Source organism: Aethalodelphis obliquidens, unplaced genomic scaffold, assembly GCF_003676395.1.
Source record: "Aethalodelphis obliquidens isolate GAN/ISIS:26980383/991018 unplaced genomic scaffold, ASM367639v1 scaffold8, whole genome shotgun sequence".
Taxonomy (NCBI): Eukaryota; Metazoa; Chordata; class Mammalia; order Artiodactyla; family Delphinidae; genus Aethalodelphis; species Aethalodelphis obliquidens.
The window spans coordinates 14,667,788-14,692,255 of record NW_020837952.1 but is presented as its reverse complement, the minus strand read 5'-3'; the positions used below and the strand labels follow the sequence as shown (position 1 = coordinate 14,692,255).

At 42.0% G+C, this 24,468-nt stretch overlaps 1 protein-coding gene across 8 annotated transcripts in view; it reads right to left on the bottom strand.

Annotated features, from left to right (window-relative positions):
• Positions 1-24,444, bottom strand: part of IRAK3 (interleukin 1 receptor associated kinase 3) — a 77,525-nt gene extending 53,081 nt beyond the window's left edge. For 5 of the 8 annotated variants that reach the window (XR_003432882.1, XR_003432884.1, XR_003432883.1 and 2 more), the window contains exon 1: positions 8,812-9,282. Coding sequence is in view for 2 of the 8 variants with exons in the window: in XM_027106932.1 (XP_026962733.1) it covers positions 8,812-8,977 (166 nt within the window). In the remaining 6 variants the exon portion in view is untranslated. Of the gene's footprint in view, positions 1-5,994; positions 6,891-8,811; positions 9,283-24,326 lie in introns of those variants that run through there. The other 3 variants (XM_027106934.1, XM_027106933.1, XM_027106935.1) reach the window with 3 other exon arrangements.
• Between the last annotated feature and the right edge of the window lie 24 nt (positions 24,445-24,468).

Sequence of the window (24,468 nt, the reverse complement as noted above, 5' to 3'; positions counted from 1 at the left end):
GCCATCATCAAAAAATCTAGAAACAATAAATGCTGGAGAGAGTGTGGAGAAAAGGGAACCCTCTTGCACCATTGGTGGGAATGTAAATTGATACAGCCACTGTGGAGAACAGTATGGAGGTTCCTTAAAAAACTAAAAATAGAACTACCATATGACCCAGCAATCCCACTACTGGGCATATACCCTGAGAAAACCATAATTCAAAAAGAGTCATGTACCACAATGTTCATTGCAGCTCTATTTACAATAGCCCAGAGATGGAAACAACCTAAGTGTCCATCATCGGATGAATGGATAAAGAAGATGTGGCACATATATACAATGGAATATTATTCAGCCATAAAAAGAAAGAAATTGAGCTATTTGTAATGGGGTGGATAGACCTAGAGTCTGTCATACAGAGTGAAGTAAGTCAGAAAGAGAAAGACAAATACCGTATGCTAACACATATATATGGAATTTAAGAAAAAAAAATGTCATGAAGAACCTAGGGGTAAGACAGGAATAAAGACACAGACCTACTAGAGAATGGACTTGAGGATATGGGGAGGGGGAAGGGTAAGCTGTGACAAGGCAAGAGAGAGGCATGGATATATATACACTACCAAACGTTAAGGTAGATAGCTAGTGAGAAGCAGCCGCATAGCACAGGGATATCAGCTCGGTGCTTTGTGACCACCTAGAGGGGTGGGATAGGGAGGGTGGGAGGGAGGGAGACGCAAGAGGGAAGAGATATGGGAACATATGTATATGTATAATTGATTCACTTTGTTATAAAGCAGAAACTAACACACCATTGTAAAGCAATTATACTCCAATAAAGATGTAAAAAAATAAACAAATAAAAAAAATAAAAATAAATCCACTAGGTATGTTGAAAACAAAAAAATTGCAACAGGCCATGATTCCCTTGAGCACATCTCTAAGATTTAGCTGGAGGGTGAATGAACAGATGCCAAATGAGCTGAGGTTTTTACAGTTCCCTAACACTGACCCGGGGGGCAAAGGTTTCTGAGTTTGCACTAAGTCTAAGGAAAGCTAGATTAGACAAAGGCGTTTTCCAAGAGTACATAGTTGACAGTGCTGAAACTGACCCAGCTCAGTGAAAATGGATCCTGAAAGCATGGGTTGCTTCCAGGACTGGAAATGAGATGTTTTCTCTTTCCCTAACTGGTGATTCACCGTACAATCTTAATAGCTTTTCTCCAATGATGATGCATCGGGAATAGAAACACCACTAAAAGAGTATTCTTAGCATCCATAAAATGTATAATTCATTTAGATCAAATTCTGTAAAACAATAGCTTCAATATGATGCGACAGGAATGCAAACCCTTAATTCCTGTTATATTCTTCAACGTGCAAAGTTTTCTCTAGTCCTTCCTTACTTGTTCCTGCCGGAATGTAGATCTTTATTTATTAATAGTCCTAAACAAAGAGTGAACTTCCCAATGACTGTTGTGTTGTAAAAGTGAAGAGCCTTCTACATGAAAAGATAAATCAGGAAAAATATGCTGTACTTAAATGCAGTTTAAAATCATTTTTTGGAAGGCAAATTTTTTGTGTGAAAGACATCTTGGCATAATATAAGCCAAAAAAGTTGACCTGAGAAGTCCAGAAATAAATTGATCTGAAAATAGTGACAGCTTAATAATCATTCAATGCTCAAAGGTTCTCAGGGCTCTGTTTTGAGAGGGCAGGACTATCTAGGAGTGCTAGCGCTGGGGAATTCAGCTGTAGAAATCACTCTCCACATGCAAATATGTCTCTGAAGGGGTTTTTTAGAATAACGCAACATACCCTATTTGGAATCTTTGTATTTGCATATAACCACATGCCAAAACCCCTAGGAAACTGTCTGCGCTCTTGCAAAGTTTGTTTTGAGATAACAAAATGAGAAGAGGAAAAGATGGGTTTTTTTTTTCCCCCCACAAAGCACACAAACAAATTAGGCAATTAAAAAAAAAAAAAAAAGCTTGAGGATTTAAAAGATATTTTTAATTCCTAAAAAAGTAAAACAAAACTCAAAAGCATAATTTAGCTCAACTCCTCTTACAGACCATAGCATTAACACCCACTAGGTCATACATTTTACAAGAAATAATATTTGTCCATACTTAAGCTTATGTGTACTTTTTACCCCCTACATGAGTAGGACTCCTATTTGATAAACAGGAAGGCCTGCGCATGATTTTTCAGGGATCTTTCCATCTGTCCTGCTCTCTCAATCCCAGACCCAGGGAAGGATCAAACTTTAATGACTTCTGGGAGACAAGTGAAGAACAGTCCACCCTCAATACCAGTCTTTCAGTCTGGAACTCAGAAGCTGTACAATTCCACACTCAGGGAGTCATCAGTACTATTTTCCCATACTTCCTTCCCTTGTTAAACTTTATAGCATCTCTATTGTTCTGTTGCCTATGTTAAATTGGAAAATTCTTGCACGCAGGGGCCATGACATTGTATCTAGTATAAACTTTGTCTAAGATTCTGCCCAAAAAGAATGTTTAACAGACATCTGTTCATTCATTAATTCATTCAGTCAACAGATATTTAGTGCATACCTTCTCTGTACCAGGTACCATATTAGATCCTAGAGGAATAAGCAGAAAACAAGCAAACAAAAATCCTTGCCCTCATGAAGCTTATTTCTAGATGGACAATAAACAAAGAAATATAGACGTATGTATATATATAAAGTATATGAGGAATGATAAGTGACACAGAGAAAAATAAAGCAGTGAAAGAGCATAAGGGAGCACAGAGGTATCAATTTTAAAAGCATAGTTAGGGTGTGTAATAGTTAATCAAAATCAGGAATGATGTGAAGAAGTAAGCCTCAAGGTTACCTACAGGAAAAACATTCCTTGAATGTCCACGGAGGCCAATTTATCTGGAGTTGAACAAAGAAGAAGAAAGAAGTGAGAAAAGCAATGTAGGGCTTTGGTGTTTACTGTGAGATGGGAAGCTACTGGATGGTTCTGAATAGGATAATGGTATAAGGTGCTTCATATGTTAAACAGGCTCACTGGCTGCAGTGTTGAAAAGAAACTTGAGGTGGGCAGATGCAGTAGCAAGGACCCCAGTTAGGACACTGCTGAAATTAACCAGGTGGAATCTGATGGTGGTTTGGACAAGGATGGCTGTGGTGACAGTGATAAGAAGTGGTCAGATTGTTAAATAGATCCTGAAGGCAGAGTGAACAGCATTTGCTGAGACACAGGATGTGGTTTGTGAGAGAAAGCAAGAAGTCGCAGAAGACTAATAATTTTGGCCTGAAAAAATGAAGGATGGGGTTGCCATTAACTAAGATGGGGAAAAACTCTGGGGGAGGGCAGTATTTCTGGACTGCTAAGTTGGAGATGTCTGTCAAGTAGGCCAATTGGTGGACTAGGTAGATGGTGCTGATGTTCAAGAGAGAGACCCTGGCAAGAAATCTGGGAGTTATTGGCACACAGATGGCAATGACGAGATAGCGGGTACAGTAGATAAACAGAAGAGAAGAGGTCCATGGACTAATCCCAGGGGCATTCTAAGAGATGAGAGAGAGAACGAGGAACCTGTAAGAACAGAATAGAATGAAGAGTGTAATGTTCTAGAAGGGAAGTAAAGCTTTCAGGAGAAAGGAGTGATCAGCTGTGTCAAATAAGATGAAGACTGAGAACTGACTGTCGGATTTAGCCATGGTGACTCTGGACAAGAGGAATTTCAATGGAGCAGTGCAGTGGGGGGTGAAGGCCTGATTGGAGCAGGTTCAAGGGAGAATGGAGAAAATGGAGAGTAAATAGCCCTTTTGAGGAATTTTACCATAAAGCAGAACAGAAAAAGGGGTGGTAACTGAAGAGTAGAAGTTTGATCTAGATAGAACATTGTAAGATGTGAAAAATGACATGGTGGTCAGAAGAACATGGGTTCTACTCCACTTTCAGGGAGGGGAGGCATAACTCTCTATTCCTTAAGTGTGGGCCACACATAGTGACTTCCCTCCGAAGAGCATGATATGGAAAGGGGTGGGAGGGGGCGCAGAGGAAGCCCGCTTTTACAGTGTGGAAACCTGACAGACACTACTCCAGCCATGGTTAACGTCAACAGTGATCAGTCATGTAAACAGTGTGTTCCCCTTCTAGGATGTAACGAAAATGGCACTCTACCTCTTGTGGTCTGCCTTCCCCAAATCCACAACCTCAGTCTAGTCATGAGAAAAACATCAGACAAATCTCAATTGAGGGCATTCTACACAACAGTAGATCAGCACTGATCAGAAGTGACCAGTACCCCTCAAAACTGTAAAGGTCATCAAAAACTAGAAAAGTCTGAGAAATTATCACAGCCAAAGGCAGCCAAAGGATACGTGATAACTAAATGAAATGTGTGAAATGTGATATCCTAGATGGGATTCTGGAAGACAAAAGGGACTTGAGGTAAAAACGAAGGAAATCTGAATAAAGTATGAACTGTATTTAATAATAAGGTATCAATATTGTAACAAATGTACCATACTAATGTAAGATGTTAATAATGGGAAACTGGGTACAGAGTATATGGGAAGGACAGAATATATGAGGACGCTTTGTACAATCTTCTAAATTTTTCTGTCACTTTAAAACTGTTCTAAGCAATAAAGTCTATTTAAAATTAAAGAAAGACAACAACATAGACTCTGGAGCCTGACAATCTGGTTAGAATCCTAGTCTGCAACATACTAGACTATGATTTGAGGTAGGTTACCTAAATTCTCTGAGAGTCAGTTTTCCTATCTATAAAATGGAAATAGGTAGAGTACCTGTCTCAGAGTTTTTGTGATAAATAATGAGATAATCCATGTAAAGTGCTTAGCACAGAGTGTCTAGCAAATAGTGTGCACTCAAAAGATGGTGGTAATTATTATTGTTTTAAATCTTTACTAAATATTCAAATGCATACTTAATGTGATTTTACATCTAATTTGTTTTAAAGTGATTAATAATAATTTCTATGATAATTTTCTTTCCCTTTTTGAGAGGAAGAAAATTGAATACAACCTATTACATAGTATCTGTAAGCAGGGTTCCTCTCTCATTGAAGTGTTGAGAGGTTTTACAGTGTGAGCTGCTCCAAACAATTTAAACACTAGTTTAAGGTAATGTAATGAAATCAGTTGTCACCAGAGGCTCTGCATATACGTTATGTCTTTGAGGTAGTATAAGATAATGGCATTTTCTACAGTGGTCCTACTTTCATTATAAAGCCATAAAATCATCAACATCAACCAGAGAATATATTACCTTGTGATTACACCATTTTCAATAACAATAAAATATAAGTGATTTAATGATTAATAGGTAGAATGTGTTTAAAGATAGAATTAAGTACAGTCACTACAGTTAAGTAACTGTTACAATAAGATGTTATTAAAGAAGAGAATTTGGCCTAAGCAAATGGCTCCCAAACCAGGCTGTGCATCAGATTCAACCGTGGGGCTTGGCAAAAAACAGAAAGATGCTGGACCCTTGACCCAGACCTACTGAATCAACAGCTCCAGGGGTGGGGCCTGGGCATTTGTAGCTTTTAAAGACTGCACAGGTGATTCCTGTTTGTTAACATCCTGTCTACCTTATCCTGTATACACTGATTATACCATATAGGCCACCATATGATCTGCCTTTGTCTGAACTGCCTTTGCAAACATAGCTTGTTATTCACCATCATCAAGAATCATGATAAACTCGAGAACCAACACTTAGTTTGGTTAATCTCTTCCACTGCTTTTCTCTTCTCTTGCCCATTACTATGACAGTTGCTTTCTATATCGAATTTTGGACCCTCTGTACCCTCAGGCTTTCAGCTGTTCTGAGCATAAAAGAAACTGTCTTCTTGATTCAGTCCTCCAATATTCCCCCTTCTGCCCTCTAAGGTCAAGTTTTCCCTCCCAGCACCTCTTTCCCCCCTTTTTCCTTTCACTGTGCCAATGGAGAAACTCAGCCTATTTAACCACAGGCAGTTGCCCTCAACCACCTGGAACGGAGCCAGCCTTCCCTTTCTGCTGAGCCAACAATTCATGAAGCAGCTGGTCCTTTCCAGGTCTCTGGTCCAGACAGCAGGGACACAGCCCCCTACACAATGAATTATAGCTGGAGTATGAAGGAGTAAACAGTTTAGATTCTTCCCCTATAAGAGAACAAATATACAAAGGAACAATGGCCAGATAGATATACAAACAGAACTCTCACCCACAACATGCATCAACCAGCCCAGGAAGCCAATGTTCTATCTAGAGTAGCCAGTCTGGGAAGTCAAACTACTATCTGTAGCAACTAGTCCAGAAAGCCAAACAATAACCCTTATAGCAATTGGTCCCAAATAACCAAGGCTTCATTAATAGCTGATAGCTTTCCTAATTTTTGCCCCAATTCCAATTTAGGGCCAACTGGAGAAAGCCAAATATGTACTCTTAATTAAATAGAATTCCCCACTCCTAGTTGGCCTGCATACATCTTCCCCATGCCAACAGCCTCCAATCAGGGCATACCTGAAGCTTCTTTTTCAGCTATAAAGCTTTTCCAATCCTCTGCTTGCCTTTGCATCTCAGTCAAATGCAAGCCATGGGAGCTGACTCCTGACAAGCCTTTGCTTGTTCTCATTTTGGTGATCTTCAGTTATTTCCACTACTAGGAAAATGGGGCTGCATGTTTGAAATGGTTCACTGAATGGTTCTTTCATGGCAGAAGTGGCTGTACTCTAGGGAGTCTGTGAGATGCAGCTGAAGAACACAGCAGTACTTGTGACCCTGAGGAAGTCACAGAGGGAAATGTAGACAGACTCCAGAGTCTATGTGTTTTTTGTTTTAATTTTAAATAGACTTTATTGTTTAGAACAGGTTTTTTTTTTTAAGATTTAATTTTTAATTTTTTTGGCTGCATTGGGTCTTCATTGCTGCATGCAGGCTTTCTAGTTGCGGCAAGAGGGGGCTACTCTTTGTTGTGGTACACGGGCTTCTCATTTCGGTGGCTTCTCTTGTTGCGGAGCACGGGCTCTAGGTGCGCGGGCTTCAGTAGTTGTGGCCCGTGGGCTCAGTAGTTGTGGCTCTCGGGCTCTAGAGCGCAGGCTCAGTAGTTGTGGCGCACGGGCTTAGTTGCTCCGTGGCGTGTGGGATCTTCCCAGATCAGGGCTTGAACCCGTGTTCCCCGCATTGGCAGGCGGATTCTTATCCACTGCACCACCAGGGAAGTCCCAGAACAGATTTAAATATACAGAAAAATTTAGAATATAGTCCAAAGAGTCCTCATATGCTTCATCCTTCCTGTATAATGTGCTTCAAGTCCTCCCTTCGCACTTCCCAGCTGTTGACTTGGGCCAGTTACTAAACCAATGTGCACCACAGTTTTCTCACCTGTTCAAACACTGATGATGGTAACAGCGCCTGCCTGACAGGGGCATTGGAAGGGTTTATGAAACAACGTAGGTAATGAATGAATATCTGAATTTCAATGCTGAGTAAGAGGGGGGAGGGAGGGAGGGAGAGAGGGGGGTCGGAGAGAAAAGATTCAGCAACACTGAGCTGAACTTCCTGAAAAGGAGCAGTGACCTGGGGCTGAGTACTCACTGTTTCAGATGAGACATATGTTCTTATATTTTCACAGTCTACACCAACCTACTTCACGCATTTATGATATCTACTCAGTCCATTCACTAACCATGGACAGGACTAAAAACATTTTTCACTTACAAATTCAGTGCCTCTAGGAAACCAACGGGTGCAAAAACTGCCATGCCGTCAACCATTTCAAAAAGATCTAGTGTGGGAAGGATATGTCTCAAATGCATACTAGAAATGTCCATGCTTTCCAGAAATCAGTTTCCTGATTTTTACTGAAGGGCTACAATATAAAATTACAGAGCATATAATGAACAATCTTTATACAACTAGAAACCCAATGCCACATTCCATAAAGTGTGACCATACTGTTCACCAACAGCAAATTAAACTTTCTTCCTCCTTGGTCTTCTGCTATTTTGGGTAAGAATAATAGCTATTTCAGAGAATTAAGGCTAAGCTGCTTTGACATATTTGTGTTTATTTTCCACTAACATTAATTGCGACATCATGGGGTATCAAATCTAACCATGAACGCACGTACTTACAGATTTTTGCCTGAATTATTTCTGATCACACTCAACACTTCCAACAGGCCGTTGCTCAACTTTCCAAAGCCTGCAGAAAATGAAGTCTTGGAGCCAACTTGCTAGACTAAATTAAAAAGCCACTCTCTAGCCTAAAACTTCATTCCACCAGATTGGGTAAATAAGCAAGGTGTATTTAATTAAGCAAACTGGGAGCCACGTTAATTACAAATAATGTTTTACTTTAGCATTTCACCTGAAGTGTAATTAAGGGGAGTGCATTGAAAACACCACAGGATAAATATTTTAAAGGTATAAACATGTCTTCATACGAAAATTATATTCTGGGGGTCATTTTGAAAGGACAGGAAGACATCCCACAGGCGTTTCTTATTGAAAATATTCCGAACCAAGCAAGGCAGGAATCGTGGAGAAACATTAGATGGTTTCACGGGGGGAGCTGGTTTCCCCAAGGCTCCGGTCACTTAAATCTTACCCGAAGTTTCAGTGACGAAGGGGGAGCTCGGGGGTGGGCCTGGGGAGTCGCTCCCAGTGCGAGAGAGGAAAGCGCGGGTTCGCAGCAAGGACCCCCGGAGGCCGCGCAGAGGACCTTGCGGGCCGCACGTCGGACGGAGCGTGGGCGCCGCTACCCCGCCGCCCCTCACGGCCCCCGCCGCCCCTCACGGCCCCCGCCGCCCGGGCCACACTCACCGAGGCCGCGCCAGCCGAGCGCGCCGTCGCAGCTGTCCAGCACAGCGCAGAACTCGCCCAGCAGCGCGGGCGGCATGTCGAACAGGAGCGTGTGCGCCGAGAGCGCGCCGCGGGCCCCGCGGCTCCCCGCCGCCGCCGCCGCCGCCGCCGCCACGGTCCAGGCCATGGCTGGGCTGCCGGAGAGGAGGGGCCGGGCCAGGGAGGAACGCGGAGCCCAGGCTCTCCGCAGAAGCGCGATGCCGTTGCACAACCGCGGAAATCCTGCTTCCACGACGGCTGCTAAGACGGCCGCACGCGCGGAGTCCGGGCCGCGCCTGGGCGGGCCCCACGTGACACACAGCGCCGCTCCCCGGAGAGGCCCCTGGGCTCGCCCGGCCCGGCCCGGCGCTGGCTCGCCCGGCCCCGGCTTCCCCCTGCAGGTTGGCTTTCAGTTTTAAACAGTCCTCTCGCTCCTCCGGCTTTGGGACGTGAGTGATGAGACCAAGCAAAGAGTGAGAGGTGGAGAAAGACCAGAAGCTCAGAACTGATGGAGAGTCCGCCACCCCCTCGACCTGGCCTGGATGGATATGAGATGACCTGTCATGACTTCTTTTTACAAAGTTATTTCGTTTTGTCCTGTTTCTTGAGGAGCACTTGGAAAACCCAGAAAACCTGAAAGAAGAAAATAATCACTCATAGCCACCCCCCCCAGCTGAAGACAGCCACTCTAAACGTTTGGCACATTTTCCTCCCAACTTTTACCGAAGTTAAACAGGTAAATGTGTATGTCTGAAATAATAATTGGAAAAAGATGAACCTAGATACCAAGAACAGAAAAACATAAGAGAGAACGAAGTGAAATAAGAGTGTGGTCGTTTTCTTCTAGAGGCTGTCCTTTGTCCAAACTGCTATTTGGTTTTACTACCTTCTCTTGTCCATGGGCTTTCCTGATGAAGCATTTTTCGACCACTTTTTCCTTCCTCAAAGTGCTTCACAGAATCTTCCTCTTGCTTTCAACAGGGAGTTTAAGTAAAATTGGCTATTGTTTTGAAATCTTCTACCGTTTATGCTGTAATATCCCACCGCAGGCATGATACGAATGCCACTGCCAAAAAAGAGGGGATGCTTCGAAAGTGGTGAGAAAAATCCCAGCCTGAAGGACTGAAGAGTGGACGATGGCTTTCCGCTGAAAAATATCAACACCTGTTTGCAACCTTTCCGATTTGTACTTTTGGGGAATGACGCCCTCTAGAGATCAACAGTGATGATGCACCGTCATTTCGTCGCTACCTGAATTTCCAGGTAAAATATTCCACAAAATGTACTTGAAAATTGGTAAAACCAACATCGTTTGGGCAAGAGTTTCTGTATCCCTGTTTTCAATGTTCACATGGCTTTGTTCAAATGCCTAAAATTTTACAGCCAATCTGTACACGCTTTAGAAGCCCTATACCCCTCAAAGGGACTACCTCAATAAGCTGAGTAACGGAAGCTAATCTAGTAGCTCTTGAATTGCTGGAACAGGGGAGCCAAACTCAAATACGCCAGGGAGCCAGGAAATCACTGTTGCTGAGTGAAGCAGTCAGCACGGATTGCTTTGCCAGATCTTCTGATTTACAGAGAAGGAAGAATTTTATGTGAAAGCCAGACTATGCGAAATCTATGTATAGATAATGTGAAATTTCTTGCATTTTCAATGTTGGCAGTATCAGACCATGCTTCTTCCCTGTTCCCTAAAACTGTCTTTGACCTTTGAACTTTATATCATCAGGTTGTATCACTCACTACTCTTCACTGTTGCCATCATCCACTGCTCTCCCCCACCTCAATTTCTCCTCCTCATTTTTAGGCTATGTAGCTCCTGCTTACTGTAATTCTTTCCAGTGCTAATTTCTTCTTAATCCTTGGTGATTTAGAATATATGTAGAATAGATGATGATCTTTCTCATACCCTGGACTCTCAGTTCCTCGATATGTCTTCTCCAGAGATTTTCTCCTCCCCACTATTTCAGCCACTTACTCATCCCCTAGAACTTCTCATTATCAATAACTGCACCCCCGTCCGTAAATTCTATTTCATTAATCTGCTCAAGATTCATTAATAGTACATCCCCTATCCTCTAGTACTCTGACCCCAACAACCCCTACCTCTGTCTGGATACCAAGTCCAAAATCTTGCCACCTTCTCTCTGGCCCCAACCTCTTGACGTTCTTACTTTTCTCTTTATCCATAAAGTCCACACTCAATTATTATAATCCCTCCCTTGCACATGCTGTCCATTCTCTTCCTCCTCTCTCACTTTGTTGAACTCCCTTGGCAAGTCTACCATACTGATGAAATCCAGTTTTCCAATTTTGAGCTCCACCCATACACCTGAATGTAGCTGGAAGGGGGAGGGGGAATAAAAACCCTGTTAATTGGACTCAGTTTAAAATCAAAGTCATGGCTCTCAAGTGGGTCCTTTATGCTGCCAGGCAGTCACACTTGTGCCTTTAGTCCATTTACTCTGCTGATCTCCTTGACAACTAGTATATGGCGTCTCTTTTCTCCTCAGTCCCATCACATTCTCCCCCATCCTCATGCTCAGCCGATGATCTTGAGAGTACTGATGCACCAGGAGAAAACTTCCACAGGATCTCGTTACCACATCGACGGTACCTACCTGCATTTGTACTAAGATGCACTCCCCCTCCCACCACCTTTCCCATGGATCAATTATCTAGGCTCCTAAATCTAATCTCTTCACTTGGGCACTAGATCCCATCTCCTGTCCCCTACTCAAAGACATTAAGGGCAGCTGTTCGCACGCTCTGCAAGATCAACAATTTCTCACTGTTTACTGGATCGGTTCTATCAGCATACAAATATGAAGTTATTTCTTCCATCTTAAAACAAACCAAAAAACTTTTTTGATACCATTGTCCCCTTTTATTTTTTTGCGGTACACGGGCCTCTCACTGTTGTACCCTCTCCTGTCGCGGAGCACAGGCTCCGGATGCGCAGGCTCAGTGGCCATGGCTCACGGACCCAGCCGCTCCGCAGCACGTGGGATCTTCCTGGACCCGGGCACGAACCCGTGTCCCCTGCATCGGCAGGCGGACTCTCAACCACTGCGCCACCAGGGAAGCCCCCATTGTTCCCTTTGATGCCACAATCATCCCATTACCTTGCTCCGTTTTGTAGTAAAGAGTTGACTATTTCATCTCTAATTTTTCTCCTTTTATTTTCTCTTAAATCCACTGTAACTAGGGCCATCTGTCCCACCTTACTCCATTAAAACTGCTCTCTTCAGGGTCACCTATGTCCATATCACTGCTGAAGATAATAGACAAGTTTCAGTCCCCATCTTTCTTGACCGACTAGTAGTTTTTGACGCGGTTGATCACCCCCTCCTTCTTGTACACTTTCTTCATTTATCTTCCACATTCTCTTACATTTTCCCTGACTTCATTGGTCACCCTTCAGCTTCCCTTGCTGTTCCTCCACTTCTCCCTTAACTCAATGTCAGAGTGCCACAGGGCTCAGTCCATAGTCCTCTCCATTGACACCTACTCCCTTGGTGATCTCAGGTGGTTTCGAGGCTTTAAATACCAGCTATCTACCCAGCACTGCCAAGTGTACATGTTTAGCCCAGACCTCTCTCTTGAACTTCAGACTCATGTCCAAAACTGAACGCTTGATCATGCCTCCTGAACCTGCCCTTCGACATTCTTCCTTATCTAGGTTACTGAATCCTTCCAGTAGCTTGAACCCAAAACTATAGAGTCATCCTTGGCTCCTCCTTTTCTTCACAGACCATGTTCAATCCACCAGCAAATCCCGCTGACTCTATTCAGAATATATTTAGAACCTGACACTTTTCTCCACCTCCACAGCCGCCATCCTGGTTTGAGTCATCACTATGTCTTGTCCAGATCACTGTAGTTGTCCCTTAACTAAAAGTAGCTTTCACTATTGCTTCCTACAGGCTTTTCTCAACACTGCAGCCAGATTGATCTTTTTAAATCAAATCTGATTAGGCCTCTCCTCTGTTCAGAAACCAAGAATGGCTTCTAATTTCAGTCAGAAGAAAAATCCGATTCTTCATATGTGCTGCATTCTCTCTCCCACTCCCCCTCCACTCTGTTACCCTCTGATCATGGTTCCTGGTTCATTCTGCATAGCCACACTGACTCCTTGCTGGTCCTTGAACACAGCAGGCAGAATCCCTCATTAGAGCCTTTGTACTTGCTATTCCCTTGCCTGGTATGCTCTTCCCATGTGGCTAAGGTCTACCTTGACCTCCATATTTAAAATTGCTATGGTCCATGTACTCAGATCCACGCTGGCATGTGACTGGAATTGGCAATAATTCATGGCCGCAGGAACCAAATCTCATTCAGATTTCTCTCTTTCTTGATCTGAATAAGAACAGGCGGGAGCTCTGGCCATCTCTGGAACCACTTTGCAACCACACAGAGATCAATATTAGAATGAAGTGAGTCTTAGGGATGGTCTAGTGAGAGAAAGAACCAGATGCTTGATAAGGTCATTAAGTTGCTCATTTGTTTTATGCCTGGAGAATGTCCTGCTTGTGGACTTATATGACATAAATTCCCTTATTAAATCAGTTTTTAAACCAAGGATCTTGTCATTTGCAGCTAAATGCATCCTGATTCACTGAACAGACATTTGGTATTACTCCTTGATTTTGCTGAGGGCCTGAAACCTATGGGAGGGAAACTAACCCCTGCCCAAAACTGGAGTTCAAATGTACATTTACAGCTATATCTGTGGGATGTGAGATAGGCATGGAAACTGGATTGCAGAGAGAGACAACTGGGTCCCTGAGAGAAAATGAATGTTAGTAGAGAATGACTCTGGCAGTGTGGGTGGAAGCAATGTGAAGTTCATGAGACGTGCCTGAGACTGCGTTAGACGTGCATGAGACTGCACCAGAATCCATGAAGACTCAGACCCCCTGCCAGCATACATGCTTTCTAGTGAAGAGAGGGCTGTGGTGAAACCGCAAAACTGCTTCACACTATGACCTAGCCCTTTGCCACGGAATGCTCTCTAGAGCCACCCCTCCCCCTCAAGGTTTGGACACTAGAAGAAGAAAGTGTTTCCACCCCAGTTGGAGGTAAGAGAGTAATGAACTGCCAAGATTACAAACGGAGATGCTGAGGAAACCCTGAAGGCCGAAGTGACAATGGCACAGATACATGGTATTATCAGTGGTGAAGCTCCAGCTAAGCACGGGCATCAAAGTCTCAGAAATCTAGAAACAGGTGAGAGAAAGCAGGTGAGGCAGATAACAGCTCTTAATATGTATGAGTCAGCTATCTTGGTGGCAGCTATCTACCCAGTATCCCTAAGGATGAATGTTCAAAGGACACACAGGCTTGTGGGTCGTAGGGAATTTTCTGGTTTCAGAAATAATTTTTGAAACAAAGATCACTAACCTATATCGTCTTTGAGTTTCGTCTCATACTTGAGCCTTATTCTAGAGGGTCATAGGTGCCCTGGGGTTCAGGAATAGGGTAAAGATCAATAATGGGGTGAGAACATTTGTAGTGTGCATTACTTGGTAATTTTAAAAAGTGAAAGTTCAATGGTTTCTTGGGCTTTCATCAAAATGACCTCACAAAAATAACATGCAATAATTATTCCCCCAGTTCCTTCTCTCTTTCTCCCTCTCCTCCTCTCTCTCTCTCTCTCTCTCTGTACTTTTAAAGAACATTAGGGTTGCATTGTCTTGTAACTCAGCCTTTTCCCATTTAAGGTATCAAAACATTTTTCTAAAAATCTATTATTTCACAACATAATAAATACTAAAATTTTAACAATTATCCTTTTAGGGTTGATAGAAAGGATTTGGGGGATTTTATTTTCTTACTTTGTGTTTTCTAAACTTACTAAAGTTAACGTATTATCTCTATGATTAGAAAACCTTCAACTATAGAAAATAATTTTTTCCAGCACTTTTATGGTTCATCCCATTTCACTATTTCCTTTTCAAATTATTTTCACAGTATTTTTCATCCCAGAATGTATTTCTAGAATAACTTTTGCCTAACTTGCATGCACACAAACAGAGAGAGGGAGAGGGAGAGAGAGAGAGGGAGGGAGGCAACACTCTGGTGTCTCTTCTTAGAAAGACACTAATCCTATCTGATCAGGGCCCCACCCTGCATGGCTGTTAGCATAACTGGGCCATCTTGGGCCTGTTCAGTTCCTCCTGTCCTTCCACTGACCCTACCTAGGGCTGTACTGTGTAGTGAATCTCTTTTCTGTCATCAAGGGCTTTGTAGTTATTAGATAGTGTTTAGTGATCATTAGGTCCAGGTAGCCTCTATGCTCTGTTAGTCCCCAAACGATGAAAAATATTGCTGATGTATCCCCTGTGCCCTCGAGACTAGTAACCCCTTCATAAATCTAGGAGTACACATCCTGTTTCCAAGCACCTACCCCCATAACCCTATAAAATTGTCCCAATGGCCCCTCAGCTGTGTGGAGTGCAGCTTTGAATGCTTCCAGATTGTTGTCCAACTAATCACCCCCTGTGAGTAAGTTACCCTATAATAAACTGATCCATCGAGTGTATGGAGCACGCTGCCTCATTTTTCAGTCTTAAAATGCATTCTTAGTTCAGTGGATACGTTTTGTCCCTTCCGTTCTCCAGCACACCCTATGACCTCATCAACCTTAATTGCCTCCTTAGAAGCCCCTTCTCTGAATTCACCCATACTGGGGGTTAGGGCTTCAATATATGAATTGGGGTGGGGGGAATGACATAGATTTCAGTTCATAGGAAACCCTCTGCACGTAAATTCAAGAAACAATGCCACATCATCAGGTTTCGGAGTACACATCCTAACAACACTTGGTAATTAGTTATCTATATCATGTAGCCTTTCATAGTGGTCATAGTTCCTCTTGTTCTTGTACTGAATTTATTTCATTGTTCTTAACTTTTTAAGATCTTAATCTGGTGTCTTGATAATGAAAGCAATAACAAGTCTGTATATGAAAATATCCAGCATATTTGGGTGTAAAGATACTAGTAATTTTTCAGATCAAATGGCCTCAGGGCTTATTCTGAGCATTAGTCTCTCATCACATCATCTTTCTTGAATTTTTGCCTTTTTTTCCTCTATGATGATGCTTGGTATTTTCTTCCTATATTCGTGATTGTTTCCTCTGTTTTCCTAACTGACTCTTCCTCTGGCCTATACTATGCACCCACAGGCTGAATTCTTGGATCTTTTTATTCCAGATGTTGGAGATTTCATATAATCTCATTTTCATCTATTATCTCTATGTGGACTACACTCATATATATATATATTTTTTTGCATGTGTCTTTTTTTGAATTTTTTTTATTTTTTATACAGCAGGTTCTTATTAGTTATCCATTTTATACATATTAGTTTATATATGTCAATTCCAATCTCCCAATTCATCACACCACTACCCCCGCTGCTTTCCCCCCTTGGTGTCCATATGTTTGTTCTCTACATCTGTGTCTCAATTTCTGCCCTGCAAACTGCACACTAATATTTGTGTCTTCAGCCCTAGCCCACCCTGCAGACTCCCTTCTCACTCCTGTCTCCAGTCTTTATTTATTTCATTTAAGTTTTTTGCTTTCATCTCAAATCAACATGCCCCAAACTGATCATTTTCTGAAAAATCAACTCCTTGTTTCCGGTGACATGTCCAAGGGAACTCTTAGTAATTTTCATTAATTGATTGATATATTCAAAAGAATTTCTGAGCAACTGCTGTGTCAGACATTGTGCTAGGTGCTATATTCAATAAGTCACAAAATTTTTTCTTCTGTAATGTTTCTCATAAGTGTCTGAGTCTTTTCCAATTTGTCTTTACTAGTTATTTCATGTTTGTGTTTTTTGTTGTTGTTGTTGTTGTTTTGGGGTGTGTGGGCCCCTCACTGTTGTGGCCTCTCCCGTTGCGAAGCACAGGCTCCGGACGCACAGGCTCAGCGGCCATGGCTCACGGGCCCAGCCGCTCCGCGGCATGTGGGATCTTCCCAGACCGGGGCACGAACCTGTGTCCCCTGAATCGGCAGGCAGACTCTCAACCACTGCGCCACCAGGGAGGCCAATGTTTGTGTTTTTTGAGTATGTCTTGCCTGGTGAACCCATACTTATCCACTGAGACCAGTTGAGAAGTCACCACCTCTGTGTTGTAAATTGACTTGTGTAATACCAAAATATGTGCTTAAATCCTAACCCTTGGTACCTCTAAATCTGACCATAATTGGAAACAAATTCTTTGCAGATGCAATCAAATTAAGATGGGGTCATACTGGATGAGGGTGGGCCTTAATCCAGTGACTGGTGTCCTTATAAGAAGAGGGCGATTTAGACATAGAGACACAGAAGGTAGAAGGCTTGGTGCCACTGGAGAGACATAGAACAGATTCTAAGAGCTTCTAGAAAGAACTGACCCCGCTGACACCTGGATTTCTGACTTGTGGCCTCCAGAGCTGTGAGAAAAGAAACATCTATTGTTTTAAATCCCAGTTTGTGGTAATTTGTTACAGCAGCCCTAGCAAACTAAAACACTCTGTGAGGCCGTTTATAACCTCCCCAAAGTTAATCATTCCTTTTTTGGTTCTATAACACTCAGTACTTATTTCCATCATCACTTTTTGTTGTTGTTTTTATTTCCCCGTGGGCTTGTTGAGGGTTGGAGTGTAGTGGGACAGCCCTAGTCATCTTTGGGTACCTTGCATACTGCTTGGCACAGGGTAATTACTCAACAAATGTCTAACAAATGAAAAAAGTGATGATTTTGCCTCTAGCCAATAATAATTACAGCTATCATTTACTGAGCACTTCCTCTGTACTGGGCGCTGTGTCAGTACTTTACATACTGTGTTCCAACTACAATATGCTAATACCAACTGAGTGTATTACAGGTGAATCTAATTCTAATACTCACTACTGGAGTTAGCATGGACCCCACAAGTTAAGGTCAAAGGCTTTCATTTCTGACACTAACTACCCAGAGTTAATACAGGTCCTTCAAATTAAGGGCTCAGTCCCACATGACTAACCCCACTTCAGATGCCAGCTGCAAGTCTTAGGTATCCCAAATCTACCTGTATTTCTGCCTATTTGACTACACATTTGAGAGTTCCCGGAATCCAGCCCCCACCAATTTGATAATTCACTAGAACAACTCACAGAACTCAGGAAAACACTATACTTATGATGACCATTTTATTATGAAGGACACAAATGAATAGCAAGATGAAGAGGTAAACAGCACAACAAGGTCCAGAAGGGTCCTGAGCTTCCTTGTCCCCTCCAGGTGTACCATCCTCCCAGGACACGGATGCTCTCATCAACCAACAAGCTCCCAGAGCCTCACTGTTTCAGAGATTTTATCTAGGATTTTGTTACATAAGCATGATGGATTAAATCATCGACCACTTGATTGAGTTCAAGATCTAGGAGGGTGTGGCTGAAAGTTCCAACCCTCTAATCACAAGCTTGGTCTTTCTGGCTTGGCCAGTCCCTTCCTTGTAACTATCTCAAGGCCCACCTAAGTCACCTCATGAATTAGCATAAATTCAGATATGGAGGAAAGGGGTTCTTTGTGAATAACAAAAGATACTCTGATCACTCCAGAAATTCCAAGGGTTTTGAAGCTCTGTGCCAGGAACCGAGAACAAAAACAAAATAATTTTTTATTATACCACACATATGTATTCACATGAGGGCTCCTTGAAGTAGGTATCTGTGCCATCTGCATCTTACAGACGAGGAAATTGAGGCTTAACCTCAAAACTGTGTTGCCTCTCTAGGCTCGCTTTCTCCCAATCCATTTTATTTCCAAATTAAGCTACATTAAACAGAGATTTCATCACATTACTTCCTTAGTGACTCTCTATTACATAATAAAGGCCTACTGTTCAAGTTTCTCTAAAGTCTGTTTCATGGTGGTTGTGTTCATTTCTACCTCTGGCCATGCTTAATGCCTGCTTTTCCTCCCTCCTTCTAACATTCTCCCCATTCCTTAATAACTCTCAAATCCTACCTATTTAGATTCAGTGAGGGTGAGATAGTAGAGCACCTGCTATCACAGAGTTAAGTGCTTTACACATGTTGTCTCCAACGTTACATATGTTAATACTCCAGCAAACCCACAGTTTAGGTGTTCTGATTCTTAGTTTACAGTAGAAAAAATCCAGGCCTGGAGATATAAGCTTGGGTGCTTGAAAGTTAGTGAGTGATTGAGCTAGGATTCAGACTCAAATTTATTTAGCTCTAAAAGCCCATGCTCTTTTTCGGTAATTCATGAGATTTGTAAACCTCTACTGCTCTGGTCCCTAAACTTGAGTGGTAGATAAAACTCTAAAGATAAAAAAAAATTTTAAGATAGTAGCAGCTTAAGTCTCTACTTCCTTCAATGTTGAACGCAGATTATTATCTAAAAGCCAAAAAAAAAAAAAAAAGGTTTTCAAGTCAATCTAGGAATAGGATAGAATTATTATAGACTGGGAATAATCTAGAAGAGATTTTAGCCTGTAGTTGGTAGAACAAACATATTAAATGAAAAGGAGGGGAGAAAGAAGAAGAGACAGTAAGAAAGAAGAGGAAAGATGCAGGAAGAGGAGAGATGCAGATAGGTCTTTAAAACCACTGAAATTTGTTTAGATTAGTGACTTTATTTACAAAGCACTCTGTATGAAATTTCAGCTTTAAAGGAATAGAGGAGGGAATTCCCTGGTGATACAGTGGTTAGAGCTCTGTGCTCTCACTGCTGAAGGCTGGTGTTCAATCCCTGGTCAGGGAACTAGATCCCACAAGCCGTGTGTCCAAAAAAAAACAAAAACAAAAAACAAAACAAAATGCAACGACAACAAATAAACTTGTTCTTGAAAATATAAACTTAAAAAAAATAGAGGATACTGAGTTATTGGATTCCATATCTGCAATTAAGTGCTTTATTGTCATAAGGTAACTTTCTTATCTAAACTGAGAGGGAGCAAATAACTTTTGTCACTTTTAAAAACACAATTTAAAAATTTTAGTACAATACACAAAACAGTACACAAACCCTCAGTATAAACAGCTTGCTACATTATCACAAGTAAACATATGTAATCAGCCATCCCAGAAGTCCTTCTAAGTGCCTTCTCCCAGTTCTTATCCCTTCTTACTCCCCAAAGATAATTTCCTGATGTCTAAGACCACAGGTTAATTTTGCTTGCTTTTTAAAAATTAAGTAATTAATGTTTGGCTGCATTGGGTCTTTGTTGCTGCGTGCGGGCTCCTCACTGTGGTGGCTTCTCTTGTTGCGGAGCACAGGCTCTAGGCGTGCGGGCTCAGCAGTTGTGGCTCGTGGGCTCTAGAGCTCAGGCTCACTAGTTGTGGTGCACAGGCCTAGTTGCTCCATGGCATGTGGGGTCTTCCCGGACCAGGGCTCGAACCTGTGTCCCCTGCATTGACAGGTGGATTCTTAACCACTGCACCACCAGGGAAGTCCCCTTTTGCTTGCTTTTTAACTTTACATAGAATCTCATAGTGCATATTCTTTGTATTTGGTTTCTTTTGCTTAACATAAGGTTTGTGAAGTTCATTCACGTTGTATATAGCAGTAATTTGTTCATTTTCATTGTAGAAACTATGCAAGTATATACCACAATTTTTTAATCCATTTTACCAACAGTGGTCAGTTGGGTTGTTTCTAGTTTTTGGCTATTATGAATAAGGCTGCTATGTGTATTCTTGGTCATCTTTTACAAATATATGCATGCATTTCTGTTGAGCGTATACTCCATGTAGGAGTGGAATTGCTGAGTCATAGGCCTTGTTGTGTATGTTCAGCTTTGGTGGATATTGGCAAACAATTTTCCAAAGGGCTTTCTCCATATACAGTCGCAGTAGCAGAGCCAGCTACATGATGTGTGGAACCCGGTGCAAAATAAACATGCGGGCCCCTTGTTTAAAAGGCAGGGAGAAGTCCCATTAAATGTACTAAAACAGAAAGCTTTTTGTTTCTTTTGCAGTCTCTTGACTTGCCACGATTTTTTTTTCCTTATAAATTTATTTATTTATTTTTGGCTGTGTTGGGTCTTCGTTGCTGCATGCGGGCTTCTCACTGCAGTGGCTTCTCTTGCTGCGGTGCACGGCCTCTAGGTGCGTGGGCTCAGTAGTTGTGGCGCACGGGCTTAGTTGCTCCGCGGCATGTGGGATCTTCCCTGACCGGGGATCGAACCCGTGTCCCCTGCATTGGCAGGTGGATTCTCAACCACTGTGCCACCAGGGAAGCCTGCCATGATTTTTTAACTTGCTATTTAATGTCATTTTAAGTAAAGAAAAAAATATCATTTAAAGTTATTAGCACAGATTTTACCATTGATCTTTATATTGTGCAATGCCAGTTTTAAATGCAAACTCGTGTGTGTGGAATCATCAAAATTACATAATTTGTATTTCATAGCTTGTACATGCTTATGTATTTCATTCTTACTTCAACTGTGGAAAAGCTGCATGAAATTAACTCAAAATGTTTTTATTTCATTTCCTGATATGTGCACAATCTACCAACACTCTCTACCTTCAGCTTCCGGATAAGGATGGACTAAAGGGAAAACGAACTATAGTTGTGCTATCTCTCTTTCCTTCTATATCTTCGTTTATAGTGTAAGTGGTTGGCTAATGCTGGGAAGTAACACAAATTTTAAAAGTTATGATAGGATTCCTTGGTCATTCATGTTTCTTAGAACACCATTCTTTCTGCAAAGTAAGTTCTGGTTGGTAAGGAAAGCTTGGCCTCTTTCAGCTGTCTGCACCCTCCCTCCCTTTCTCTTTACTAAGCTGCAGATGTAACACATTTATCTTGTACTGTTTTGTTTTGCTTTTGCTTTTTTTTTTTTTTTTTTTGGCCATGCCGTGAGGCTTGTGGGGTCTTAGTTCCCCTACCAGGGATTGAACCGGGACATCGGCAGTGAGAGCACAGAGTCCTAACCACTAGACCGCCAGGGAATTTCATCTTGTACTGGTTTTAATCTAGCCTAACTCCCATGCATTACAGGTCTAATAGAATTCTGCATTAATGGGGCTGCCTGAATGCTAAATGCAAATGGTTGGTATGGAAGAGTGTACACACTTATATATTGTGTGTAACTCTTCTGCTCATGCTCCGTTGTGCTTTCACTTATAAAACACAAGTTCAAAGGAAAAATTATGAAGAATTGCAAAATGGCGACAGTTGAACATTAAGTCAAATGCAAGGTCCTTCTGAAAGCAGGGCCCTATGCAATTGTACAGGTTACATGCCTATGAAGCCAGTTCTAGTTTAAGAGTTCCAGTTGATCCACAACCTTTTCAACAGTTGGTGTTGTCAACCTCTTAACTTTAGTCATTTGGTGAATGTGTAGAGATATCTCATTGTGGCACTGATTTGCATTTCTCTGAACATTGAGGGTAAGCATCTTTTTATATGTTTATTAGTAATTTTGTGTGTGTGTGTGTGTGATGCCTGTTTGCCTTTTTTCCTGTTGGCTGCCTGTCTCTGTTTTTCTTGATTTGTAACAATTGTTTTTATATTCTGGAAAGAAGCATTGTGTACATTACATGGGTAGCAAATATCTTCCTCTGTTCTGTGACTTGCTTTTACTCTCTTATAGTGTATTTTGATTACTAGAAGTTCCTCATTTTAATATAGTTTAGTTTGTCAATCTTCTCCTTTGGGGTTAACTGCTAGTTTGTATCTGGTTTCAGAAATCTTTTCTTTCCTCCAAATCAAATTTTCCTATATATCATCTTCTCAAAGTTTTATTGTTTTGTCTTTCACATTTATATCCACAATCCATCTGAAATTTACTTTTTGTAAATGGTAAGAGGTAGGAGATCAAACTTTGCTGATGGTGCTTTTAGTCAATAAGACAATGGGTTTGGACTTTCCTGGTGGCACAGTGGTTAAGAATCCGCCTGCCAATTCAGGGGACACGGGTTTGAGCCCTGGTCCAGGAAGAACCCACATGCTGCAGAGCAGCTAAGCTTGTCTGCCACAACTACTGAGCCTGCGCTCTAGAGCCCGTGAGCCACAATTATGGAGCCCACAAGCTACAACTACTGAAGCCCGCGTGCCTAGAACCCATGCTCCGCAACAGGAGAAGCCACCGCAATAAGCCTGTGCACCGCAATGAAAAGTAGCCCCCGCTCGCCGCAACTAGAGAAAAGCCGGAGCACAGCGACAAAGACCCAACACAGCCAAAAAAAATAAATAAATAAAATATATAAAAATTTTTTAAAAAAGCAAAAGAGTATGACATTAAAAAAAAAAAAAAGATGGTGGGTTCCCAGGACAACTCTGGTTAGTTCTATATAATAAATCCTATTATGACTTTATATTAAAATGAGTAATGTGTTTTTGAAATGCCTGTAAAATCATAAAAGGTAAGTTTTTTTTGCTTGTCTTTATGGAAATGAGGTTAGTTCTTTTTTTCGTTGTTTTATTTATTTTATTTAATTTATTTATTTTTGGCTGCATTGCTGTGCGTGGGCTTTCTTCTAGTTGTGGTGAGTGGGGGCTACTCTTCTCTGAGGTGCGCGGGCTTCTCATTGCAGTGTCTTCTCTTGTGGAGTACAGGCTCTAGGCACGGGGGCTTCAGTAGTTGTGGCACGTGGGCTCAGTAGTTGTGGCGCACGGGCTTAGTTGCTCTGCGGCATGTGGGATCTTCCCGGAGCAGGGCTCGAACCTGTGTCCCCTGCATTGGCAGGCGGATTCTTAACCACTGCACCACCAGGGAAGCCCTGGGGAAGCCCTGAGTTTAGCTCTTTAGACAAAAGCTTCCAATAACATCAAGTTTAAGGATTTGGTTTCAGAATAGACCGTTCCACAGCTATTCTGAGTTCTACTTGCTAAGTCTTTTGAGTGTTATGGTTAAAGTGAGGATGGCAAATGTGGGTGTATCAAAGTAAATGCGTCATAAAAATTCCAAGGGATCCTGGGATGATATTACTCTGTGTATATCTACACCTCATCTTTGTACTGAAATGACAGTAATACCATGAATATTCACTCTGATCCATCGTGTTTGCCACCATCATTTCTTTTATTAGTACCGCAACATCCCTTCTTCCCTGGCTGTGGTCATGACTCTACAATGTATTCTACGTTTGGCAGACAGTGATCTGGCCTTTATCTATTCAGCCTCATACTTTGCCATCTGTGCCCTACTCATACTGAGCTTTGCTCTCTGCTCCCCGCCGCCTTGCAGATGTTGGTCCCTTGAGAACCTACCTACATCACTCCACGCTTTCCTGGTTGGCTCCGACTTGTCTTCCAGGATTAAACATTATCTCATTAAGAAAGCCTGGTTTATAGAAAGTGCTCAATAATTTTAGGGATTGTTATTATTAAAAACAGTGCAAATAAAATCAACTATACTTCAATAAAAATAATGTAATTAAAAGTGTCTCTCTAATGTGATTATTGACAGAGTATATGAATGAGACGGGTATTTGTTGAAAGGATGAATGGGACTTCGCTTTTATCACTTTTAGCAACTCACCAGGTCAGAAGATTGAAGAAGCTTGTGGAGGAAAATCTGAGAAAACCGTCACTTCAGATGACGCCGAGAACGTAACTCGTTTTCTCTCCCACCCTCGTCTGAAGCCATCTCCTTTTTCTCAGCCTAACTGAAGTTTTGAGGC